Here is a 22,570-nt window from a genome sequence, read left to right on the forward strand (position 1 = left end):
ACTAGAAGAAATAAAAGAAAATTAAGACTAATTTTTGTAAATCATCAGGTCTGTCTGGGATTCCTCTTGCACCATAGCAAGCTTTTCTTATGGGTGATCTAAAATGTTAGAATTAAACTAAGATGTTTTATCTTATACATGATACTTCTAAGATATATTTTTTAATAGCATGATCTTGAAAATACACCTTCTTAATGCATCCTTAGGAATATTTATATGCTTACTAATTCAAATAATGTATTTTCAGTCTTTGTTTTCTGTAGAATTGATCTGAGGCTTTTACAGTTGTTTAAGCAATGATGGCATACACACACACACACATTTTCGAAGTAAATTTTTTATAATAAGACATAATACCTTTCAGATAGTTTCTATTTACTTGCTTGCATTTGTGCATGTGTTTATATAGACCCTGTTCGAGCAGACTTATGGGATGGCGAAGTACCCTCAAAACTTAGAGAGTTCCTATGCTTCTTAGAATTATTTTTGATGGTAGTGTTGAACGTTTGTAGTGATATTGAAGAAGGCTGAAAGAGAATGGGAATAAAAGGAAGAGTGCAATGAGATGCTTTTTCCCTGTAGAAAAATTTGGTTACGCTCCATGAACCTACTAAAAATCTCTGATCTTAGCAATGATGTTCCACAACAGTATTTTAAGGCTTATTAAGTATTAAAGGCCAGCTTTTTTGAAAAAAGTTGTGAAAGGATTTTTTTTTTTAATTTTATTTTTTTAAACTATCAGAGAGGAGACCTTTTCTTGAAGACTTCTTATTTGTTGGTGTTCTTCCTTAACAACAATTTCTAGTTCTCTGCATGCTCATTCAGTTTAGTTTATACTTGAACTTCGGATGATTTGTTTCTCCATATGTTTATTATTTAGTGTGTAGAAGAATTACAAATACTGTTCTTATAGATAGTTTAATAATGGAAGGAAAATAAGGATGAGGAACGTGATTCACTTTGCAATGTAAAAGTTTCTCTGTCTGGGATATTTTATTGCTGTCATTATGGTAGAAATGTACAACTTGTTGAATAAGTTTTAAAATAGCTCTGGTGGAGGATTAGTAAAACAGACCGCAAATACGCATATAGTTAAAACAACAAAGGAGCTCACACACACACAAAAAACAATCAAGCCAAATTATTGCAGTTTCATTTTACCTCATTGCATCTGTCTCTCTCCTTGTAATGCCCCCAAATGATTTTTGTGGTAAACTTTGCTGAATTCTGTCAGCTGCAGCATTGATCCACAATTGTGCAGTTGTAGGATCGTTTTTAACTGTGAAATTCCAGGTAGTGGTTTGGACTAAGAATGACAAGTTTCTGGGGAATTCAGCAGCTTAGAATCCAAATGTAAAAGGTATGTGAAATGATAAAAGTATTGCTGTGAACTCACCGGAATTGGAAAGAAAACATCTTAGACACCTCTTCTGATGTTACAGAAAGAAAAATTAGAGTCTCTTTTTGTTTTCCTTTCAAAAACACGTTGCATTAACATTTCAAATTGTACTGTTTTATTCTTTCTAAATGTTATCAGCCATGGCTTTTAGTTCTACTGAGGAGTATTTTTCAAGCTTTTACCAGATGCCTACTGAAAGGAGGCATTGTGCAAAACTTTCCCTTTGATTCATATGAATTGAAACTGCTAGTGTGATCTAGTCTTGTTAATGAACTTTCATAATCTTAATATATGGAATTGTATTGCTAAAGCCATAGTTTACTGTGTTTAGTTACTGTGACCCTGATTTCCATAGGCTTTGAGTCAAGAAACACAAAGAACTTTTTTTAGCTTTTCCTATAGGTATGCGGTTCTATTAACAAGGCATATAAGTTGAATGCATGTGCGTAGTCTTAAAATTTCTCTCATGTTTGTCAGATTAGCAAAGAAAGTAATTTCTATCCAAGTTAACTAAGTCTTGTAAAAGTCAGACGTGGTTTGCAGCTAGACTTTAACCATGTGAATGCACAGGAATTAATTACTACTCCAAGGGTATGCTGGTTATTGCAGTAACAAAGGAGCTTCCTGTTGTCCTTTTTTGCTATGACTGGAGCTGGGACTTCTGAGGAAACCATAAATCTTGATATGGGAATTATGTGACTGATTTTACTAACTTCAACCATAAAGCTTTTCTGGGTTACTCCCCAGGGAAATTTATTTCTCTTTAGGTTAGCAATACCTCATAAACCTTCTGAGAATTACAGTGTGAGTCTCAAGGTGAATCTCAATGGTGTTTTGTTTTAACCATAGTTTATAAAAGCTCCTTATACGTTAGGAAACCTCTGAATAAACCTTCTGTGATTTTTATTTTATTCTTTAAAAGATAGAAATTTGTTTGGATCAGCAACATATCGCTCCAGTTTTTAGGCTATTTTTTATGACTTCAGAAGTATGTTTTAGGTTGCTTTTGATTTAAAAATATTTATTTGAAGCTAAAAGAAATGGCCCTATGTTGTAATGTGTACTTACTCATTTTTTGTAAGTTAGCATGAGCTTCTTAATTACAAGTAAAATTTTATTATTTATTGTCACTGTAATTAAATGAAGATGGAACACTGAGTAGCTTCTTAGAAACATAGTGCTTTTTACTTAATCTGTTCAAAGGTTTTAACATGCTAAGAATGAGTCAGGCCAATGTATCTACCTTAGCTTTGACTTCTACTTCTGCAAATAAAACCTTTTTCTAAATGTCTGGTTAGAAACACCTTTAATTATCCTCAAATACTATTTCAATTATTTGTTTTTAAATGTTAAAATGATTATTGATCAAATTTGTGTTTTTTTTTTTTTTTTGAATGTGACCACCCTAACTAGTTTTATATGAAAAAATAACTAGGAAAAAAAAAAAAAAAGGAAAGCATTAAGAAAGAATTAGTTTTTGTTTTTAAGTTCTTTGGATTTGCATTCACTACTCCTCCTCCTGTCAGCACTAAATTTTGCTGTTCTTTATTCATATGTAACTAAATTTGTTTAAAATGCTTACTTCTAAGTCTCCAGTTTCATTCGCAGTGTTCATCAAAATTTTGGAATGGAGTCATATGTCCAGCTATAGTACATGAAAATTATTGTATTTTTATTTTCATTTCGTAAGTTTCCTGGAAATGGTTGTATAAAACTGGACATAAAAGTTTAATTCTTTTTGCAATATTCTTATCACTCTTTTCAGCACATAGCCATATCTATCTGTTTAACGTCTGACAGATTTGAATATCTGAACTGATCTTAATCACTTTTCTGAGCATTGGAAGAGAAACTGTGGTTTGAAAATTCTCCAGATGTTGATGAAGAAATATCATGTTTATAATAAAGATTCAAAGTAAAAATAAAAAATTAGAAGCCCTTATTACTGAAGTTATTTTTATGTGATATGGAAAAGTCATAAGTTTTGCACTGTCCATTAGACTTATAAAATGGATATCTGGGTAAATTAACAACACCCTGCATCCCACCCCCCAGCATCTTGTATATCTAAACTATAAGTTGAATTGGAGGAGAAATCTTGCCAGTTGTAGGCTAATTAGGATTTTTAGGCTCTTGAGGTTGGAGAATTTTGCATGATCAGTTTAGTCAACCAAGTATTTCCACTGACCCAATGTTTGAAAGAGTGGGATGTCTTTGAGTTTTGCGTATGAGGAGAGTTATGAAAGTGCATTTGATGATTGGATGTTTGTGTTTAAAAAGAAAAAGTGAAGATCCATGTTGATGAGTAGTTTAAAAAAATCAGATCATATGCTGCATAGCAATGTTTTTCAATTCAGACAGAATTGTTTAAGAAACTATTTTCTGTACTGAATGGTTCAGTATTCAAGATGCTGAAGAAGCACAAAAGAGATCAAAACTGCTTATCTGCTTTGCAGTTTTTAAAGTGAAAGTTCAGACAGTTCAACTAAATTTTAGAAAGAAGCAGAAACTGTAATACTCGTTTTGACTTACTCCTTTTGACAGAAAGATGCCTCTGGACCTTTCTGAAACTTAGTTATCCATAATGTTTTTTTTAAATATACAGGAAGGAACAGCTATTCATGTTTCTGTGCAAGTCACAGGGAGTATATAGTGTGCAATTTTTCCTATGAAAATGTTATAGGTGTTATGTAAACCAGTCAGATATAAACGCAAAATGTTTTATGTAAATAAACCGATGATGATGTTGATAGTGTGTAGTAGTATTTTTTTCCCTGAAAAGCATATATGCTGATCTTTTGGACCGGAATTTAAATCAAAAAATAAGGAATAAAATTGGCGATAGGAAGGTATATCAGCAGGTTGACTCCTCACCAGCCTCTATATGTAAATTGTATCAAGTAACCATACTTGTTGGAGAGGTAATATGTATGTAAAATGCAATGTTATTGTTATAAATTTGTTGATTGTGTTCAGAATTGGAGTTCTTAATAGCTTGATAACATCCAAAATGGAGATTAGAATAAAATACAAGTTACATTGCAGTACATATTAATAATGTAAATGTATGGTATCAGGTATAGCTAATGTATTACACAAGTATCTTCATTTGTACATAAAAAAAAAATCAGCACATATCTTCCAGTTCAATCCTTATTTCATAATTTGATATAAGCACTTAGGAATAAAAGTGCTGTCTTGCGTTTCATAGAATTTTATTTTGTTACAGAAAAAATTTAACTTGTTTATAGAGGTGGTGTCAGGAAACTGCTTAATGAAAGTAGAATTGCAACCGTAATAACTGAAAGTTGTGAGTCGTTTCACTGAACAGAAGACTTCGGATAAAAAGGCAATCTTAAACTGCCTACATAATATCAGATAAAAATTGAAAAGGAGTTCAAACTCTCAGATGAAGCAGGATGTATGGTGTTGTGTGCTACACTTGGATAAGTAACTTTATAAAGGCAGCCAATTTAGGCTAAGAATTAGTAAAAGACTGCTCCACTTAGGAAGTCCTTGTCCACATTTTGCGTTCTTCTGGCATAATCTTCAAGAGGATGTAACCAAATTGATTTTTCCATTTTACGTGTATAGAATTGGCTTCCTCTTTATCATATGGTCTTTTGAATAAGCTGGCTTCTCCATGAATACCTGTCTCCTGGCTTGCTCTTTGTGTGGCTCCTAACATCATCTGGCAAGGTGTTGGGGGGAAGAAGATTTCAGGACCACAGGCAACAAGAAATTATTCTATCTCTCTACCTTTTTCAGTGCTATAGCAAAATGTTTTCCTTCTGCATTTTAGTCTTCACTTGTAGTAGCTTTTGTGAATGGTATTATTTGGTGTTTCAGTCATTTTACAATTCCCGAGCAAAGTGTCTGTATCCATGTACACTTAGAGCTACCTTAATTTAAATGTTTCTGTGATCTCAGAGATCACAGCAGTTCAATTACTGCCAGGCTTTTCCACCTGGTTGTCTCACAACTGAGTACAGGTGTTCCTCATACAGCTGTAGTGCTTAATTCTCATGGGCCATCCCTGCTGGGACTAAATTATGGTTAAAACATAATGAATCTTAATTCTTTGTTTCATATTTTTCAAAGGGTGTTTTTTCTCCTGTTTTTGCTTGTGCTGAACTGAGCATTTGGGGAGAGTATGAGATACTGCCTGGTACCTGTAACAACCAAGTTTATCATTTAATTAAGAATAGTTGATAGCAGTCTAATAATAGTATCCAATTGCAAATGTTTTGATACATGGGTGTAAAATTACTTTTTAAAACAGGTCCCTAGTTATTGCTATATTTAGAATTAGAGTGAAAATGATTTTACGTACTTGGAACATCTAGTGTTGTGTTTTAGAAATTGTGAGCCTGAAACCTATTCTTCTGTACATTTTTTCCAGGGTCAAATTCTTGGCTTGTACCAGAAACGAAAGGAGCTATTGTGCAAGGTGGATATGGCCATACTAGTGTCTACGATGAACTGACAAAATCTGTTTATGTCCATGGTGGATACAAAGCATTACCTGGTAACAAATATGGATTGGTTGATGATCTTTACAAATACGAAGTTAATACTAGAACATGGTAAGTCAGACTTATAACAGAGGATACTAAGTTATTTCTTACTCTATAAAAATCCATAAACATAAAGGAAGCTTCTAGTAAAGTCGCATAGGAGCCTCCGTGTCCTTTGCATGTTGCAGAACAGTACATTCTCTGCAACAAAATGAAAGAATTGTGGCAACGAATTAGGCTTTGAGCCAGCAGATTAATGGAGCTACACAACAAAGCAATAGTAGGGAGGAAGCTTAGCATATGTTCTAAATATATACATATAAATTAAGAAAAGATTGTCCCATTCTGACATAATCACCATGCAGAAATAGTACATGTGCTGCTACCACATGATATGAATGTACTGCTGATGCACATTCATGTACAAGTTAAGTAAATAAGTGGAGAACTCTAAGAATTATGGTAAGTTATTTTTCACAAAATTATCTGAAGGAAAAGGAAAGAATTCTTTTGATTGAATAGGGAACCTAGTGATTCATGTTCTGGCATTTCTATTTTTTCTCAGTTCCTTGTCCATCAATTTCTTTTAACTTGTGAATGCTCCATATGTATTATATATGCAAGCTGACCTTATTTTTTTGTTATTTCTTTCTTACCTTCAAGATGATTTGAGATCAAGATCTTTTTACTTCAAACATTTTATTCTTGCAATTTAGTGTTTGTCTTGAGCGCTAATGGCTTAACTTAAAGCACGCAAGACTTGCTGCCCGATCAGCCTGTTAGAAATATGTGGGTTTGATTTCACTGAGGGTCTTTATTTTGAATGTCACTAGTTCATGGTAGCTGGAAGCATTAAATTTTTTTTGGTTACTTTTATATATTTTTAAATTGCTGGAATTTTAACACTCTCTTACTATATTCTTGGATCAAAGCGATATTGTATCCTGTGAAAGTCTATTCAACAATATAATAATAGTTATTTGAATATTATTATTCAGTATTACTTTAATAACTTATAATGAATGCTTCTATACTTACACTAAGTATAATACAACTTAGTATACTTAAAGAATTTAAGTTGTATTTGTTTCATGAATATTCTTTCATTGGAAGCCCTGCTATGGGACTGAAAACTGGTTGAGAGGATGGGACAAAGACACGATTACATAGGAGCAAAATCTTTGCTTCCTGTAGCAGTGAGCTTATAGTCAATATTCAAGATGTTCACTGAGGCAACTGAGCCTGAATGCATTACTGGTGGGGCAGTGCACAAGGCAAGGATAGTATCACAACTGATTTCAAATGCCTGTATGCCCATCCCAGCCCCCACTTTTTTTTTTTATGCATGCATTTGTACTCACTGTCTCTTTCTCTCCTCCTCTGCCTGATGTGGCTGAGGTTCATAGTTTGTTCTATGGTCTTGGCAGTCAAATCTGATTGCTTGTTTTATTCAGTGGCACATGGGTTTTCATTTTTCCATATTGATTAGGCATAAGCTTTGTTTCTTAAGATGCGAGGGGGGCACTGTGTTGTTTCCTAGTGTGGGCGCTATTTCTAATACATCATGAAGAAATACAGTGCTTGTAATACCTGTGTTGCTTAGCATTATTTGCATAATGTTGCATTGGTAATGGGGAGCAATGCTGTGCTGGGCTTAGATAATGTCTTGAAACTGTGGAAGCACCTACTTGCTTCTGGGTATTTCTGTTGCCATTGTAACATCGTGTGGATAAACGTAACACTTGGCATCAATATGGTTAACCAGAGCTAATGCTTGCAGATACGTGCATATGTGCATAAATTAGGAATTCAGTGTAAAGTGTGCTGAGATGCATGATTTGCATAAGGTTGTTATGTGTTGGAGAGTTCTGAAGGTTGCTCTCATCAGCGATGCTTTTATTATAAATTGTGAAAATTGAGTTCGATTTAACAAACTTGATCTATATTACACTTCTGTTGAATCTTGGGGAAAATGTGGCTCTTATAATTAAGAGCAAACTATGCAAAAATGGAGAGAAGAAATCTATGGAAAAGATCTGTATGTGGTAACAGGGACTGGGGCAGCACAATTAATGTAGAAAACTGAGTAGCTGAAATAACTGTGGGGATTGCTAATATAACCCCTATGGAGAGCAGAGTCCTTAGCTTCCCCCAAGACAGTGTACAAACTCTTCAGGATTTTAGTCACTAAGACAAGTATTTGTAAACTGTTGCAGGGCTGGACAATCAAGACAGGGCCTAGTATATAGCAATTACTCTAAATTAGGAGGTAGGAGCTATAGGGACAGGGTAAAGTGAAAGACATGCAAAGAAATCTATAGTAAGGTTGTCACTGATTTTAAACGCAAAGCTTTTTTTTTTTTTTTAATGAATACTAAATATATTTGTTATGAATTCATAATCTTAAAAACAATGAATATATTTACTGTTTTCATTGTATTATATATTTTTTCCATCTATGAATGTTTCTATCTATAAACTTTCTCAGTGTATGTGTGAAGTTTTATGCATGTTAATATAAGTTACTTTGTTCTTCTATTTTGCAGGACTATTTTGAAAGAGAGTGGTTTTGCAAGGTATCTTCATTCAGCTGTCTTAATCAATGGAGCTATGCTCATTTTTGGTGGGAATACTCATAATGATACTTCCCTGAGTAATGGTGCAAAGTGCTTTTCTGCTGACTTTCTTGCATATGACATAGGTATGTATATGTACTCTATTTTTTGGTCATTTGAATTTTAAACAACAAAATGTCGTTTTCTCAACTCCAGATAGCATGCTTTGTTAATGTCTCAATCACAAACACCTCGAAGTTATTTAAAAATTATACTGTAAAATTAAAGCCAGACTTTTTTTTTGTTTGTTTCATAACAGTTTTAAGGTTTTGATTTGTGGGACAAAGCACGCTAGCTAAAATTAAGCACGTTAAAAAAATAAAAATTTGGTCATGTTCTCTTATGAATAACAGATATTACTAAATGAATTGTGAAAGTTAATACATTTCACTGTTTTTGAAATGTGTTGAACGAACAGTCTAGTGCTTATAACTACCAAGCATTGGTTTATTTTTCATACCTAACACCAATGTAGTACTAATGAAGGACAATGATGGAACTTTAAGAACATGTTTTCACCCAGGTAATGTTTGAGAAGTTCCTTAAAACGTTTGGAATTGAGGAGAGTTTGGAAAACATTGCTTAGCGCTTATATTGGAGTGCCACGATTGAAAATGAGGGATAGAGAAGCCAAAGTAGGCAGTGGTCCGAAAGGTGAGGCAGTTATCAGGTTGTGGTGGTCAGGAGAGTAGGAAAGCTGGATCTGCCACAAGCTGAAGAGCAATTTGGAAACATAAGAAGTCCATGCCACAAAGAAGCATGTAGAATGAGAACAAAGCAAAATAGGATCAAGAGAAACAGCCTCTTAGGATAGCAATTGTGGTAGGCAGCTGGTTGTAGCTGAATGGAGACAGGTTGGGGCTGATAGCAGAGCTTCATGGATCTTTCTGGATATCTTTCTCTGACAAGTTGCTCTCACCTGCTTCCATCCTCATGCATTTCAGATTAGAATATTAATTAAGCTTCCTACCTTCAAGACTGAAAAAGCATTATTTGATCAGGATGACTGGCTTGATAAATGTCTGTTTCAGTTGGAACAATACCTCACCCACAATCTTGAATGAGCAGTCTTGCTGAGTGGGAGGAGAGTTACGGGGGCAACTCCCCAGTACAGACTAATGGGATAACTACATTAAGTGAATCAGGGTGATGATAGAATTATAGGATGCTTTTGCATTGCTATGTTAAGGCTGAGCTTTGTTTCCATGGACAGCAGTGCAATGAAAGTGGTTAAGTTACTTGTGATTTCTTAGTTTTATGAGATGCAAGAAGTTCAGTTTTCTGAACTACCAAAACTACTAGTATGCAGTACAAATGCTAGAATACATGCTTCATTCCCAGTGTCTGAAGGTTCAAAAGTTGAAGTAAAATAATTTCACCCAGGGAACTGAAAATTGAGAAATGTTAGAGCAGTTTGTGAAATACTTGCACGTGGTCCTGTTGAGAATAACGTGGGTAGAGATGACATCTTCTGGCAATTGTTTATTGCCTGGCTATAGTTGTAACAAAGGGTAAGACATGGTCCGTTTTATAGGAGTAGTTGATGCCTCTTTAATGGTTTGTGTATCTGTAAGCAATTCTGCATGTGTTCATAAGAATGTTATTTCTTATGTGTACATAAGAAAATAATTGGTAAATTTATCACATGGAACATATGTGCTACTTCCTGATGGTTCACTAAGCAAGTGAATCAAGTCTTCTCAGTACAGCTCATTTTTTTTTTTAACTGTATCCCTGTATTGCATATTCCATAGTTTCTTGTAGGTATCTGATGGCGTGAGCTATTGATTTCTGCCCCAATTTCAGTTTACATTTTGTTTTATTTTTTAATGAAACCGGGCTCCCCCTCATTTTAAAGGATAATATTACTTTTTGGTATACATTTATTTATTCAAAGTGGACTTAAGAGTATGAGTCTGGGGATCTGAATTAGTGTGTGTCTTGGACTTTGATACAGCAGGGCATTTTCATTCTACTTTATGAACATGTACTACACTGTTCTTAAGGATCAACAATATATCTGTTTTTCTACTTGATTACAATATTGAATATGGTATTTTTGTTTTCTTACAAGTCTCATTTTCCATGCATTATCAAGCTGGTGAAGTACAAAAGAAAGAGATGTAGTAATTACTCTTCAAAAAAAAAAAATAAAAAAAAATCCATAAAGATTGAGTTGATACAAGCTTAATCTTCTGTATTATTCATTTGGGCAAATTAAATACACAGACTCATGGTACACATTAGATACAGACATACTTTTTCAGAAAGTAGTGAATATTTATTTTACTAAGAATTAGATAAATATAGAATGTGTATATTTCAGAATTTTCTGTGTATCATGAGCTTTTGAACAATGTTTAGAAGACAAAATATGCTATGTTATCAGTATCACATTTTCTAGATACCTTGCAAATGATGGAGTGTTGTGCTGCATCTTGTAAAAAATGGGTGCTGTCTGGAAACCAGCTGAATCCTAGAGATAGAGCCTATACTATTTATGTTCAAGTTGGGCTATAGAATACTTTTGATTATATCTCTTATTATATGTGACATCGTTTTATGGATAGTTTGCTTCAGCTTTTTATTATCCATGAAAATGCTTACTGTTTTTCATATTAATGTGAAATAACTATTTGGAGACATTCATCTCAGTTAAGTTTAGCTGCCTAAAAGGCTCATTTCTAATAACAATTGGTAATCTAGACTCCTGCTGAAGTCAATGCAGGGAGATAAGCATCTCCAGAGAACAATTTGTTTCACCAAGCTTAGGACAGAATGATTTTTTCCATCTCCTCTGGAGCCAGCCATTGTTCTCTAGGTACTGAACTTAGTTTACATGCATAAGTTTTAGACAGCTAAACTTACATGTCATGAGCCAAGAAAGAGCTGAATTAAGTAATTTTAAATGCTTAATGCATCTGAATATATTTGTTAATGCTAAAGACTCAGACATTTAGAGATGCTATAAAAATCTAAAATGATAAAAAAAAAAAAAAAATAATCAAGCTGCCCTTATTTTCATAACGTTGCTTCATGTATTTACTTAAATAACAGCAAGAAGACTGTATGATGAGAAGTCTGCAGCATAAAATGGGCTTTAGAAACATGGCCTTTGGTATGCTTTTGTTTTCTTCTCATGTCTTAACTCTGGGCTTGCCACCAAGTTGCTCTGGCAGCTCCATAAAGATCCTGAAGTGGTTATCCTCATATTGGTGAGCTTTTCCTCCTGACTGTGCTGTTATTGCCTGCATAATGCTGAAAGAGGAACCATGTCAGTGGGGGACAGGGTTGTCACAGGGATGTCCTGGAGTCTCCCGTTGACCTGCTCTTTTATCTGATGTTTTTTACAGCTTTTCTTTATCTGCTGTTCACTGGAGTTACCAGTGTTAGTTACCAGTTAACAGTTCAATACATAAAAAGGAGCTGGAAGCTGAAGGGCATTAACTTGCAAGATTCTGCTTATTACGGATGTAACTTTTGGTGTTGAAACTAGGATGTTAATTCAATTCTTCCATTACAGCATTTTGACGTATACTTGTAGCAATTTTCTCTCTTAAAAAAAGCAACTTTATTAGTTATATATGGTATGCAATACTTGTGAAAATCTGTGCTCTGTGACAACTCTTTGGAAGTCAGGGAGTTATATACACGAAGGAATTTGTGTGTTGTCATACATAATAATTACAACTAAGTTGAGATGTGTGTCTGAAAATCAGCCTGAATAGTTCCTATTAATAGGAGTTTATCTTTCAAAATAATTTGGTTTCCTTGTTCTTCTGTCTTTGTTGTGTAGTTGAGAAACTATGTTAGGAGCTGTACCCCCATACAAACCACTTTGTGAAGACCTCTTATCCTTCATGACCAAGGACTACTTGGTGCAAGTTAGGAAAATTTGAGGACGTGCTTTTGCATGCATTTGCATAAATTTGAGTAAAAATAGCATATTTGGATCAGCTACTAAATGGGTTCCAATGTAATCTAAATGAGTTGAAAATGATTATGGATTCTTCTTGCTGTTAGCAGTCTCCTGTTACTCTAGTAATCACAGAAGTACCTCTAAGAGAAAGTAACAGAGCTCTCTGGTATTGTCCCAAGAAATACCTGAAGATACACTGTGAATATTGGGTGATGTTCCATCTTCTGGGCTATACCAACCAGTTTTGGGCCAAGAATTGTGTCTGGCTTGCAGAAAGAATCCTACTTTGCTCTGTTCTCTGTTATGGGCTTGGACTGAAGAGAGAGGTGCTTTATTTCTTCACTTTCATTCTGAGTCTGTGAATCTGGTGTGAAGACTTAAAGTGCCCATCATGTGTTTGACTTGCTTGTGTTGCCCTGTAATTGATGTTACAGTGTTGATGAATGTATTAAATAAATCTGATATCTTTGTGATTATTAGCACTACTGGAGATACTGTCTCTGAATGTATCTCAATTTCTCAAAATTAATGTAGTAGTTGAAATAACATTTTTCCTCAAAAATGTGGAACATGGGGCAATTGGCCAAAATTACTCCTATAAGCAATATGTAAAGGATGGGGATTGGTATTTGGAAAGATGTGACTGTGTGGGTTTTAATAGTCTGAAGGAGAGCTTAATTTTCAGCCGGGGAAGCTGTTGAAAGACTTTTTAAGACTCTTTTTTAAGACTCTTTAAAATAATAATAATAAAAAAAAACTGTGTGTGAAACATGTGTGAGTGTGTATAGATATATACGTGTTTGTGTGTGTGTTTATTGAATAACTTGTTTTCAGCTCAACTGTAGATGAAAAATTCCAAAGCTGTGCTGTACTTTTAGGTTAAATTTTTGACGGATTAGTTTGGGATTAACAAGAATTCTCCCCCACCCCCCGTAAATCCACAGATCTAGGAGCTGTCCTCACCATCTCAGTCTCCGAAGCTTAAATCTTCCGTGTTTCTATTCTTATAAAGCTTAGGAAGTCATTTAGACTATATTTTATGAGGTTTTAGTTGCAAAGTTTGAAGATTTTTTTTTTTTATTGACAAATTGTACATATAGAACCAAAATTTTAAACTGATTCTAACCACTGAGATTCATATTATTTAAAGGAAAAAAAAAAAAAAGCTTTGTTTGAAATGTAAGGATATTGATTTTAGTTCCTGGCCAAATTGCAATATTAATAAAGATACTTCTAAATGCCTAAAACACTTGTAGTTTCAGTATATGAAGTATTTGGTCTCTTTTTTGTTTCATGTATGCCAGTTAGTATCATATCTGGATTCTCTAGGAATTTGAGCAGAATGACAATTTCAAAAAAAAAAAAAAAAAAAAAAATCCCAAACCCAATCCCAAATCACTGTAATGTGGCAGTTGCTTACATCCCCTCTCCTAGTGGTAGCTGTATTGCATGATTGCTTGTGTCTAGGGGAGAGGGCAGTGAGTGAATGCATTTAAGACAACGTACTCTGCAAGGCTTCTTTTTTAGGTCTTACTGCATTCTGGTTTTCTGCTGATAGTTTATTATTGAGTAAATAACATGAATTCAATAGTTTATGAAAGACAGTGTTGTTTCTAAAATGTAAAGCTTCTTCCTTTTACCTGATGGAAAAAAATATTCAGAATTGATTGACTTTAATGTCACCTGAAATCAAACATTGCTTTTATTTTTGTAATAAAATGAATTATTTATTCATATCTTGCTTGTAAAATAAATTGCTTTTAACTCTTGTCTTGGTCATCCACAAAACTAGTGAACTTAAATGACTATTAAGTTTTTTTTCTCCTCCATGCAAAAATATGTTTGGACTTTTGTCCCTTCTTCCAAAATTACAAACAGATTATCAATAAGCTACCACAACGAAAATGTAAAACAGTGTCTGTCATAGATTGCTTTATGTGTTCCTGAGTATTAAAGTCATAAATGCAGTTCTGGTGCAGTCTATAGCAGCAATTACCTCTGTCTCACTGTACAATTAGAAAAGCAAAACCATAATAATGTGCTAATTTCTGCCTTTAATAGTGGAACTCTTTTTGTTTGTTTGTTTGTTTATTTTGTTAATATTGCTTTGGAGTTACTCTTATACATGTAGACCACACTCCGTTGTGTGTGTTAGATCTATAGTTAAAATTCAGTTCACATTGTTTCAAACATGTCTGCCTGTCTGGTTTGCTGAGAGTAAGGAGTTTATTATCTGAATAAAAAAAAAAATATATATATATATACATGTATATTGTTCAGTGTGCATGAATTGGAAAATTAGTGTTCTGCTTCTACGTAACTTTCATAGTGATGTAGATGTTTGTTTAGTTGTGATTTAGTTGTCTGGATTTTCTTCCTTCCCTCTCCCCCCACAAAAAAAAAATGGACAGAAATACAGTGCCTTTAAGTGCCTTTACTTTCTAAAGCTAACATTTCTGCTTTTACCAGAGTTTTTCCTGACCTTCCTACCAAAGTTAGTATAACTGTAATGAGGTAAAATAAAATTGGCAAAAATTGTCAGCAAGAAAAATTTATTTGATGATAGAAGATGTACTGCCAACACATGCAATAATCTTGCTTCATTATGCTTCTTCGTTCTCCCAAACCTGGATGCTTAAATGTTTCTAAACAGATAAGCACTATTTACCTCTCTGTCTGTTCCCTTGTTTGTGTTTCTAAATAGATTTGTTAGTTAAACAGCAGGTTAAATGGGTGGTTACCAAATGTTATCCTGACATGACCCTTGAAATCTGAACACAAAGAAAAAATGTCCTTCTCCCATAGATATACGTTCTGTATGGTTAGTGATCCTTTATGAAGTTGTTTGAGTACTTTATAGCATTGATAAGACCAATTTCCTGGCTATTGCTGTATTTCAGCTCTTCTGTCATTCAAAAATGATGCTCAATTTCAAGAAGAGGAAGGAATTCTTGCTGTTGTGTACCACTAGGCTGTTGAAGTCATTGAAGTCACATGGCCAATGAATTCTACTTTGAAGATGAGTCCTGTGTTTTCTGGGGAATAATGTCATAATGTCCCTGAGGCTAACAGTGGATACAATACAGCAGCATGAATTTGATTAATCTGATGAAATAATTTTATTTTCGTAATTATTAAGTTCTTTGGCTTTGGAAAGAAACAAACAATATTTTGCAGATTCCTTTGTTTTCTTGCTATGAGAAAATATTTCTGTTCTTAATTTGGTAATAAATACCCAATGGAGTTTTCTAGAAAAAAAAATAATAAAGGAAAACTTTTTCATTAAAGTTGGAAATAGAAAATAGTTAAAATAATACTAGATAGATTTTGGGAGTCAAAGTTTAGCCCACAATTTTCATTTCATTTATAACAAAATGTATTTTCAAATAGCTGCAAAAAATTAAAAATGTGGGTAGTGATATTATTTAATGTGGGTAGAATATTTAACAAATACTTGCACACAGAAATTAAAATTGTTGGCAAGGATCTTAGATGTCCTATTCTCTTAGTTTGATATTATCAAGAGGTCAAGATGCATTATATATTGTTTCCCATATTAAAAATAGGTTTTCATGTGATGTGTAGTGGTGGCTCACCGTAAGTCTACTAAACTGAGTGGTTCTTAGCAATACATGAACACCCAATCTGACATGGGATTCTACATGTCATAAAACTGTACTGCTGAGTTGCACAGGATTGAGCAGAGTTAATGGACTAGCATTTCAAATTATTTAAATACATTAAAATTGAGAAACTATTTGGTAAAGTAAATGTATAGTGTGCAGTTTCTTAAACCTTTTACTACATTTGGAGCTACAGGTAGCGTTATCCCTAAACCTGCCTGCCAGTTCAAAAATACGGGTATAATTCTGGGAATAAAGTATGTAACACTATCCCTTTTTCAGAGACTGCCCCAGCTGCTAGGCTAGAGCAATGCCTATTTCTGACAGTATTCTTTATTCTTTTTTTTTTTTTTTTCCTGTTCATTGGAACAGCATTAACTTGGAGTAGTGACGAGTTACCTAGCTTGAAGGGTTAGAGCAGTTTCTTTGGAGATGGGAAGCTGTAGGTTTAAATCCCATTGGGTAGGAAATGAACCTGTTTTTCCTGAATCTTGGGTCATTACTATAACTGCTATAAAATTATATAAAATAAGTCTTTTTTCTTTTATCATATTTTGGAGGTATGAGCCCTTTCAGTTCTTTAAAAGAAACAGTGTGAGCATCTCGTCAGATTGCAGCTCTGAGTGGGCATGGTGCTGCCGCTCAGTCTTGATTGCAGCACTGGGTAGGGGAGGAACATGAAGATGAGATGCAAATCACCTTTTCTTCTGTTCAGTGCCTGCATTTTCTTCCCTGAGTTCCTATAGTGTTTTCTGCAAAGGGAATATTTTGGTTCTTTGTTCTTCTCTATTGCTTACAAAATTTTGTAGTTTTGGGAGTGAGCTGTCAGGTTTTCCAGGGTTATTCTCATAGACTTTTTGCTCATTAAAAATAATTTAGTAAAAGGTGTCCATAGTACATCTAAGAAATCAGATGATGAAAAAGGTGAGTAGTCACCTCTAAAAACAGCTTGTAGCGTGCTGTTTTCAGATTTCTGTAAATCAGAATTTGAATTGTGGACAGTTAGGTGTTAAACTCGTACAGCTTTCAAAAGCACTTTCATAACTTAATTCAGGCATGAAATATATAGGTGATTGGAATAAGTGTAGGTGTTGAGGCCTGTCACTTTGGAGAGTGCACCCTGCAGCGTGCTCTCCAGGGCAAAATTCATCTGAGGTTTTTTCTCTGCCAGCATCAGCTGGGTTGCCTCAAATTTGGTGCATGTCTCTGGTGTTTTATCTTTTATCACATATGCAATTTGGATGAGTGGTGAATCCAGTCTCAGAGCCATTTCTGTATCATCTTGCAAACATTTAATCTACACTAGGGAGGAGTACATATCTTTTTCCTTTACATGTAGAATTTGTTCTTGAAGTTGAAGCTTTACCAACAGGAAGGAAAGTCTTTGTGTTCCTCCTTGTACTTTTCACTGACTACAAATTCTGCTCACCAGTATGGAATAAAAACTATCGTTCCTTTGTCTACTTAATAGCTGTTACTCTTAAAAGCAGTATACGTTTCCATGTGCCATATGTTATACTTGGTTACACCCAGACAAAATGGTAAATAGAATTTATCTCCCACTCACTACCTGCATAGTACTGTAAGAGTACATGATATTTTGCAGAGGAAGGTTATTTTATTCTTTATTCCTTAGAACTTATCATCATTATTAGATTTAATACAACAAAAACTACACTGAGAAGGCTACATTATTGATAAATAATGTTAAAAATCGCACTGTGTTTGCTATTTGTCACTTTCTTCGTGGCACTGTACAGTAAGTCTGGAGATTTAGATACTTTGAAATCTTCAGAAGTTTGAAGATAACTTCAGCATGGATGAATTCTGTTTGATTTTATACCGAAAATAAAAACAAAAACAAAACAAACAAACAAACAAAAAAACAACAACGAAACACCAGTTGGTTAACTATCTGTATTTCACATCAACCAATCTGTACAGAGAAATTCTGATTAGGAATTTAAAGCTCAACAAATGGATTTCTCTTGTACAATGCTCTGTTCAGTCTTCAGTAGTCACTGAGAAGGCTAGGAGGAGATAAGAGAGAAGGCTATTTGTAACATGCTTACCTCCCCTTTTCCTCTTGTGCTCTGTTGAAAAGACCTGCCAGTTTGACAAATACCATCAGTAAGCTAGGAGTTATTATATCTCCAGCCCTCAAGGATTTCTTATCTGAAAACCAGCCTTTATTATGGTTTTATGGTTTTCTTTCAGTGTTAAATCCGTCTTTTTTCTTAAATAACTTTCTAAGTGCGAGAAGCATTCTATATTTGTGTGTGTTTGTACACATGTGAAAAAAATGTGCAGTGCTTTTCCTAGATCTGATGAAAATTTAGTGTTTTTTTAAATGTTTCCTTTACTATCATTGACATATAAGCTCAAACATGCTGCTTCTGTTAACATGCAATGAATTATAGCAGCAAGAACTTGGTTTTATAATATATCAAAGATTATGCTGATCAAATATAACGTTAAAAATCTTTGCTTTTATAAAATGAGAATACATTCCCCAAATAGAAATTGAATACGCAATTGTTGATCGTTCTTATTTTACAGTAAATAATATTGCTCTTAGTATCATTTTTTTTTTTTACATAATTCAAACACCACAGAGGTATCAAATGGCAATGTTATGCTGAGATACGAAGAATATACAGTTTTTATATTAGACGTTTTTCCCATCTTCATCTGAACCTTATTATCATAGACAGTTAATTGGTGCCCTAATACCCCTAGTACTGCGATCTCTTCTGTGCAAATGGCTCAAAAACATCTCTGTCATATATGTGCTTACACTGTTATATTTCAGTAGAGCAAATCAAAAGGAAGTTATGAGAGCTGAAATGTGTTACCATATCATCATATTATAATATCAGCAGTGACAGAAGGTAGAAGTTGAGAAAGGAGAGGGATTCTGGCAGTTGTGGCAGCTATCAGTCCTATAAGATAGTGAACAAAAACTTTCTACACTTTGTTTTCTTCAAACTATTAAATTCAGAGTCTACCATCTCCTGTTGAAATTATTGCTGTTTGGACCATCTGTATTACTCTGGTAATGATGCGCTTTTAGTTTCTGTTTCCAATTTATAGAAAGATGTAATTGATTTATCTATTGCAGCCACAGTCTCACTCTGGCTTTTATGGGCTCAGGCTGTGATTCCGTGGAAGCTGAAGTCAATTGAGCTGCTTATTACTGCGGTTTTGCCCGTAGCTATGCTCTCCTGCCTCTTCTCATGTGCCAAATCCACCAACCTGCTTCAGCATGGTATTGTAACAGGAAGCTAAACAGACAAAGAGCAGAATGATTTTCTGCTTTAGAAGTGCCAGAACAGCAGCTCCAGCAAGAGGTGAACTGTTCTGACAGTGGCAATGAGAATGCGATCAGTCTAGCCAGAGTGTAACACTGACTGTATAACACTGGCCTTACTTATAATTTGTCTCTCTTAGATTTTCTAATATCTGTTGTTGTTTCAAGCTGAGGATGAAGGAGAAGAGGTGTTAAGATTTCTTTTTTAATTAGTATTATTTTAACCTTAAGCAGACTTCCTTGAACTATGTGGTCTCTGATATTCCTTTATTTTTCAATTGTATTTGTATCTTGTGTAAATTATTCCATTCTAAACAAACAAAAAATAAATGCTGATGAGTGTACAGCGTAACTTATTTAGACACGGTTGTCATTAGAATCATATAGATTAAGTAATTTGGAAATACTAAGTAAAAATCAACCTGTGTGATAATTGCATTAACAGTCTCGAAAGCCTGAGGTTTCCTGGGGGAGGGGGGGGAGGAACGACAGAAAAGAAAAACAAGTCCGTCTGATTTTGTAGAAAGCTTAGTTATAAATACTAAAACAAAGCAGAAGCTAATATTATGAAAGATATGAATGATTTTAAATATATCAGAATCAAAAATTGTACTTCAGAGTTGGTGAGACTGATAGGTAATAAAAGTATGTAAGAACTTTGGAAGAAGATAGCCTCCTTTCTCTCATCAGTGCAGGTAAACTCAGCTACATAGGGATTAAAGTTAGTTGATACTTAAAATATGGGAGAATGTCTGATAAAATCAATTTTGCGCGTTTTTCTGAAAATGTTGACGTTATTTTGTATAATACCACATGCTTTCATTTCATTTTTCAGCTTGTGACGAATGGAAGATTTTACCAAAACCTAATTTGCACCGAGATGTCAACAGATTTGGTCACACTGCTGTTGTCAGTAATGGGTAAATGAAGCATATTTTAAATTTTCCTGACCATCATTGGGAATGAAAAACTGTCCGCAATTATCTCCATGTGAAGTATGGCTCAATGACATATAACTAGTATAATTTATTTACATGAAAAATAGTGCTTAGCAGTGGCTTTACGTGTCTTAAGTAATCAGTAGCACTAATCAGCAATTCAACATGTTATGGAACCTGTTCAGTGGCATTTTATACCAACTTTATAGTGTACTGAGGTATTCCCCAATATTATGAAGTACAGTGAATTTGAAATTCAGTACCAACTATGACTGTCACTTAAGTGTAATGGGAGAAATATTTTTCTCTTTTGAGCATATTATGAGTCCTTGTTCTATAATCATAAAGTCAAAAACATGTAACTGAAATTTACTTACTGGGGGAAAAGCCAGATTTTGAAGATGCTGATAGTGATCGTCATCAACCACTTGCAGGAAAAGGAGAAGCCTGCCACTATCAGACTATATAAAGTATATTGCTTATACTCCATAAAATATAGCATACTTTCATGTCATTTGCTATGAGTAGAATTGCTTAATAAATCATTGCATAGAAACAGGAGATGGATCTGGAGTTTGCTGGATTTAGTGCCCGAGCTCTCTGCTTCCCCCACTCCAACCTACAAAGATGAAATTGTAGGACAAATGTCTCTTTTGTGATGGCAAAGTTGTAGAAAACTGTAGTCAGGTTTGCCCTTTTTCACTGGTTGCCAAATGACTTAATGGCTGAGAATTGCAATGCTACAGATGACCATCCCAAAATGTGTACTATGGATCATTCTATGTTATTCAGCGTCCTTTTAAGCTTAGTATTTAGATATATATTTAAGGCAATCTACAGATTGTCTACACAGGAATAATGTCTAGGTCAAAAATAAGTCATAAAAAATAATTCAAATCAGAGTTTAACAGATTTTAACAAAAGTAATAGCAGTAATTTGCAATTCTGTGCATAGCGCTTGAAGTTGATCAGCAGATTACTTCATTAAGAGAAAATTGGAATGAGAAATTTTAGCAAGTGGTAGTTTTTCACACGTTGATCTGTGTTTTAAAACATCTAAGCTATGCCTGATACTTCCAGAAATTTGTTTTTTGAGTGAATAAGAGTCAAGTGAAAATGCTTGTGTTTCTTTTCTAGAACTTAATGTTTTTAGAAGGGTTTTATGTAGAAAATAATGCAATATGAGATACTCTCTAAAGGTTTATGTTATTGGTAACTATATGATTTATTCTATTTTAAGAATATACAATACAACAGATATGCAAGTTCTTTCTTAATATCTTTTGAGTCCTTTCTTATCATTAAAGGGGAAGAAAAGAGTAAGGTCTCAAGTCTATTCTGGCTTTGATGTCAGCAGTTACTGTGCTGGAAATGGTACTAAAGAATACCAAATATCCATCAAGAAAATACCAAACATCCACCAAGAAAACCGAATATCCATCTCCTGATTATTATTTGCAGTCTTGGAAATATTGAAGAAAAAATGTTCTTACTTCCTGTAGCTCATTTTATAATGCTCTGTTCTCTTATTATCTAACTCCAAAACTGAGTACTGTTTCCTGCATAGTCATTCTTTCTTTCCAGACGTTTGGTATGTGTCACTGTCTAATACATACAGCACAGCCAACATTGAGCAATTTTTTTGTTAATCTAAACTTCTGTGGAGAAATATATAGAAAAACTTATCAATCTTCATAATGGAACCATTGACAGAGTCTTGATTAGAGAGAACTGAAGAATGTTTTTTATAATAATATGTGTTATTTTTTATTACATATCAGGACAGCTAAAGAAAACAAGAAAATTTATTTATAGCTGCTGTAAGTTATATTTACTTGTTTTTTTCCTAATAGGTCAATGTACATATTTGGAGGCTTTTCAAGTGTTCTTTTGAATGACATACTTGTATACAAGCCTCCGAACTGTGAAGCATTCAGAGATGAAGAGCTATGTAAAAATGCTCGTCCAGGGATAAGGTGTCTGTGGAACAAAAAACATTGTGAGTCCTGGGAATCTGGAAATGCCAACAACATCCTCCGAGCAAAATGTCCTAAGAAAACAAGTAAGTGATTTCTAGTCTTACAGTGTCAAATTTGCAGTGCAGTGTAGGAGATAACGGTGGAGTGGGGTGACAAAATAAAAATAGGAAAAAAAAATGGCGGAAATAGTGGACCAGACTGTTTAGACAGTTCTCCAAGAATACCCAATGCAAGAGATCTAGGGAATAAGTTCTAAAATCATTCCACACC

The 22,570-nt window shown here is 34.2% G+C and overlaps 1 protein-coding gene across 1 annotated transcript in view; it reads left to right on the plus strand.

The window, feature by feature from the left end:
• Positions 1-22,570, plus strand: part of ATRNL1 (attractin like 1) — a gene marked incomplete at both ends in the record, with an annotated part of 490,387 nt that overhangs the window by 72,984 nt on the left and 394,833 nt on the right. The window contains 4 exons of the mRNA XM_084290483.1: positions 5,802-5,985; positions 8,463-8,617; positions 20,219-20,303; positions 22,175-22,383. Of these exons, the coding sequence (XP_084146609.1) occupies positions 5,802-5,985; positions 8,463-8,617; positions 20,219-20,303; positions 22,175-22,383 (633 nt within the window). The remainder of the gene's footprint in view (positions 1-5,801; positions 5,986-8,462; positions 8,618-20,218; positions 20,304-22,174; positions 22,384-22,570) is intronic.

The sequence above is a fragment of the Netta rufina genome, assembly GCF_964035555.1.
Source record: "Netta rufina genome assembly, chromosome: 7".
In the NCBI taxonomy this organism is placed as follows: domain Eukaryota; kingdom Metazoa; phylum Chordata; class Aves; order Anseriformes; family Anatidae; genus Netta; species Netta rufina.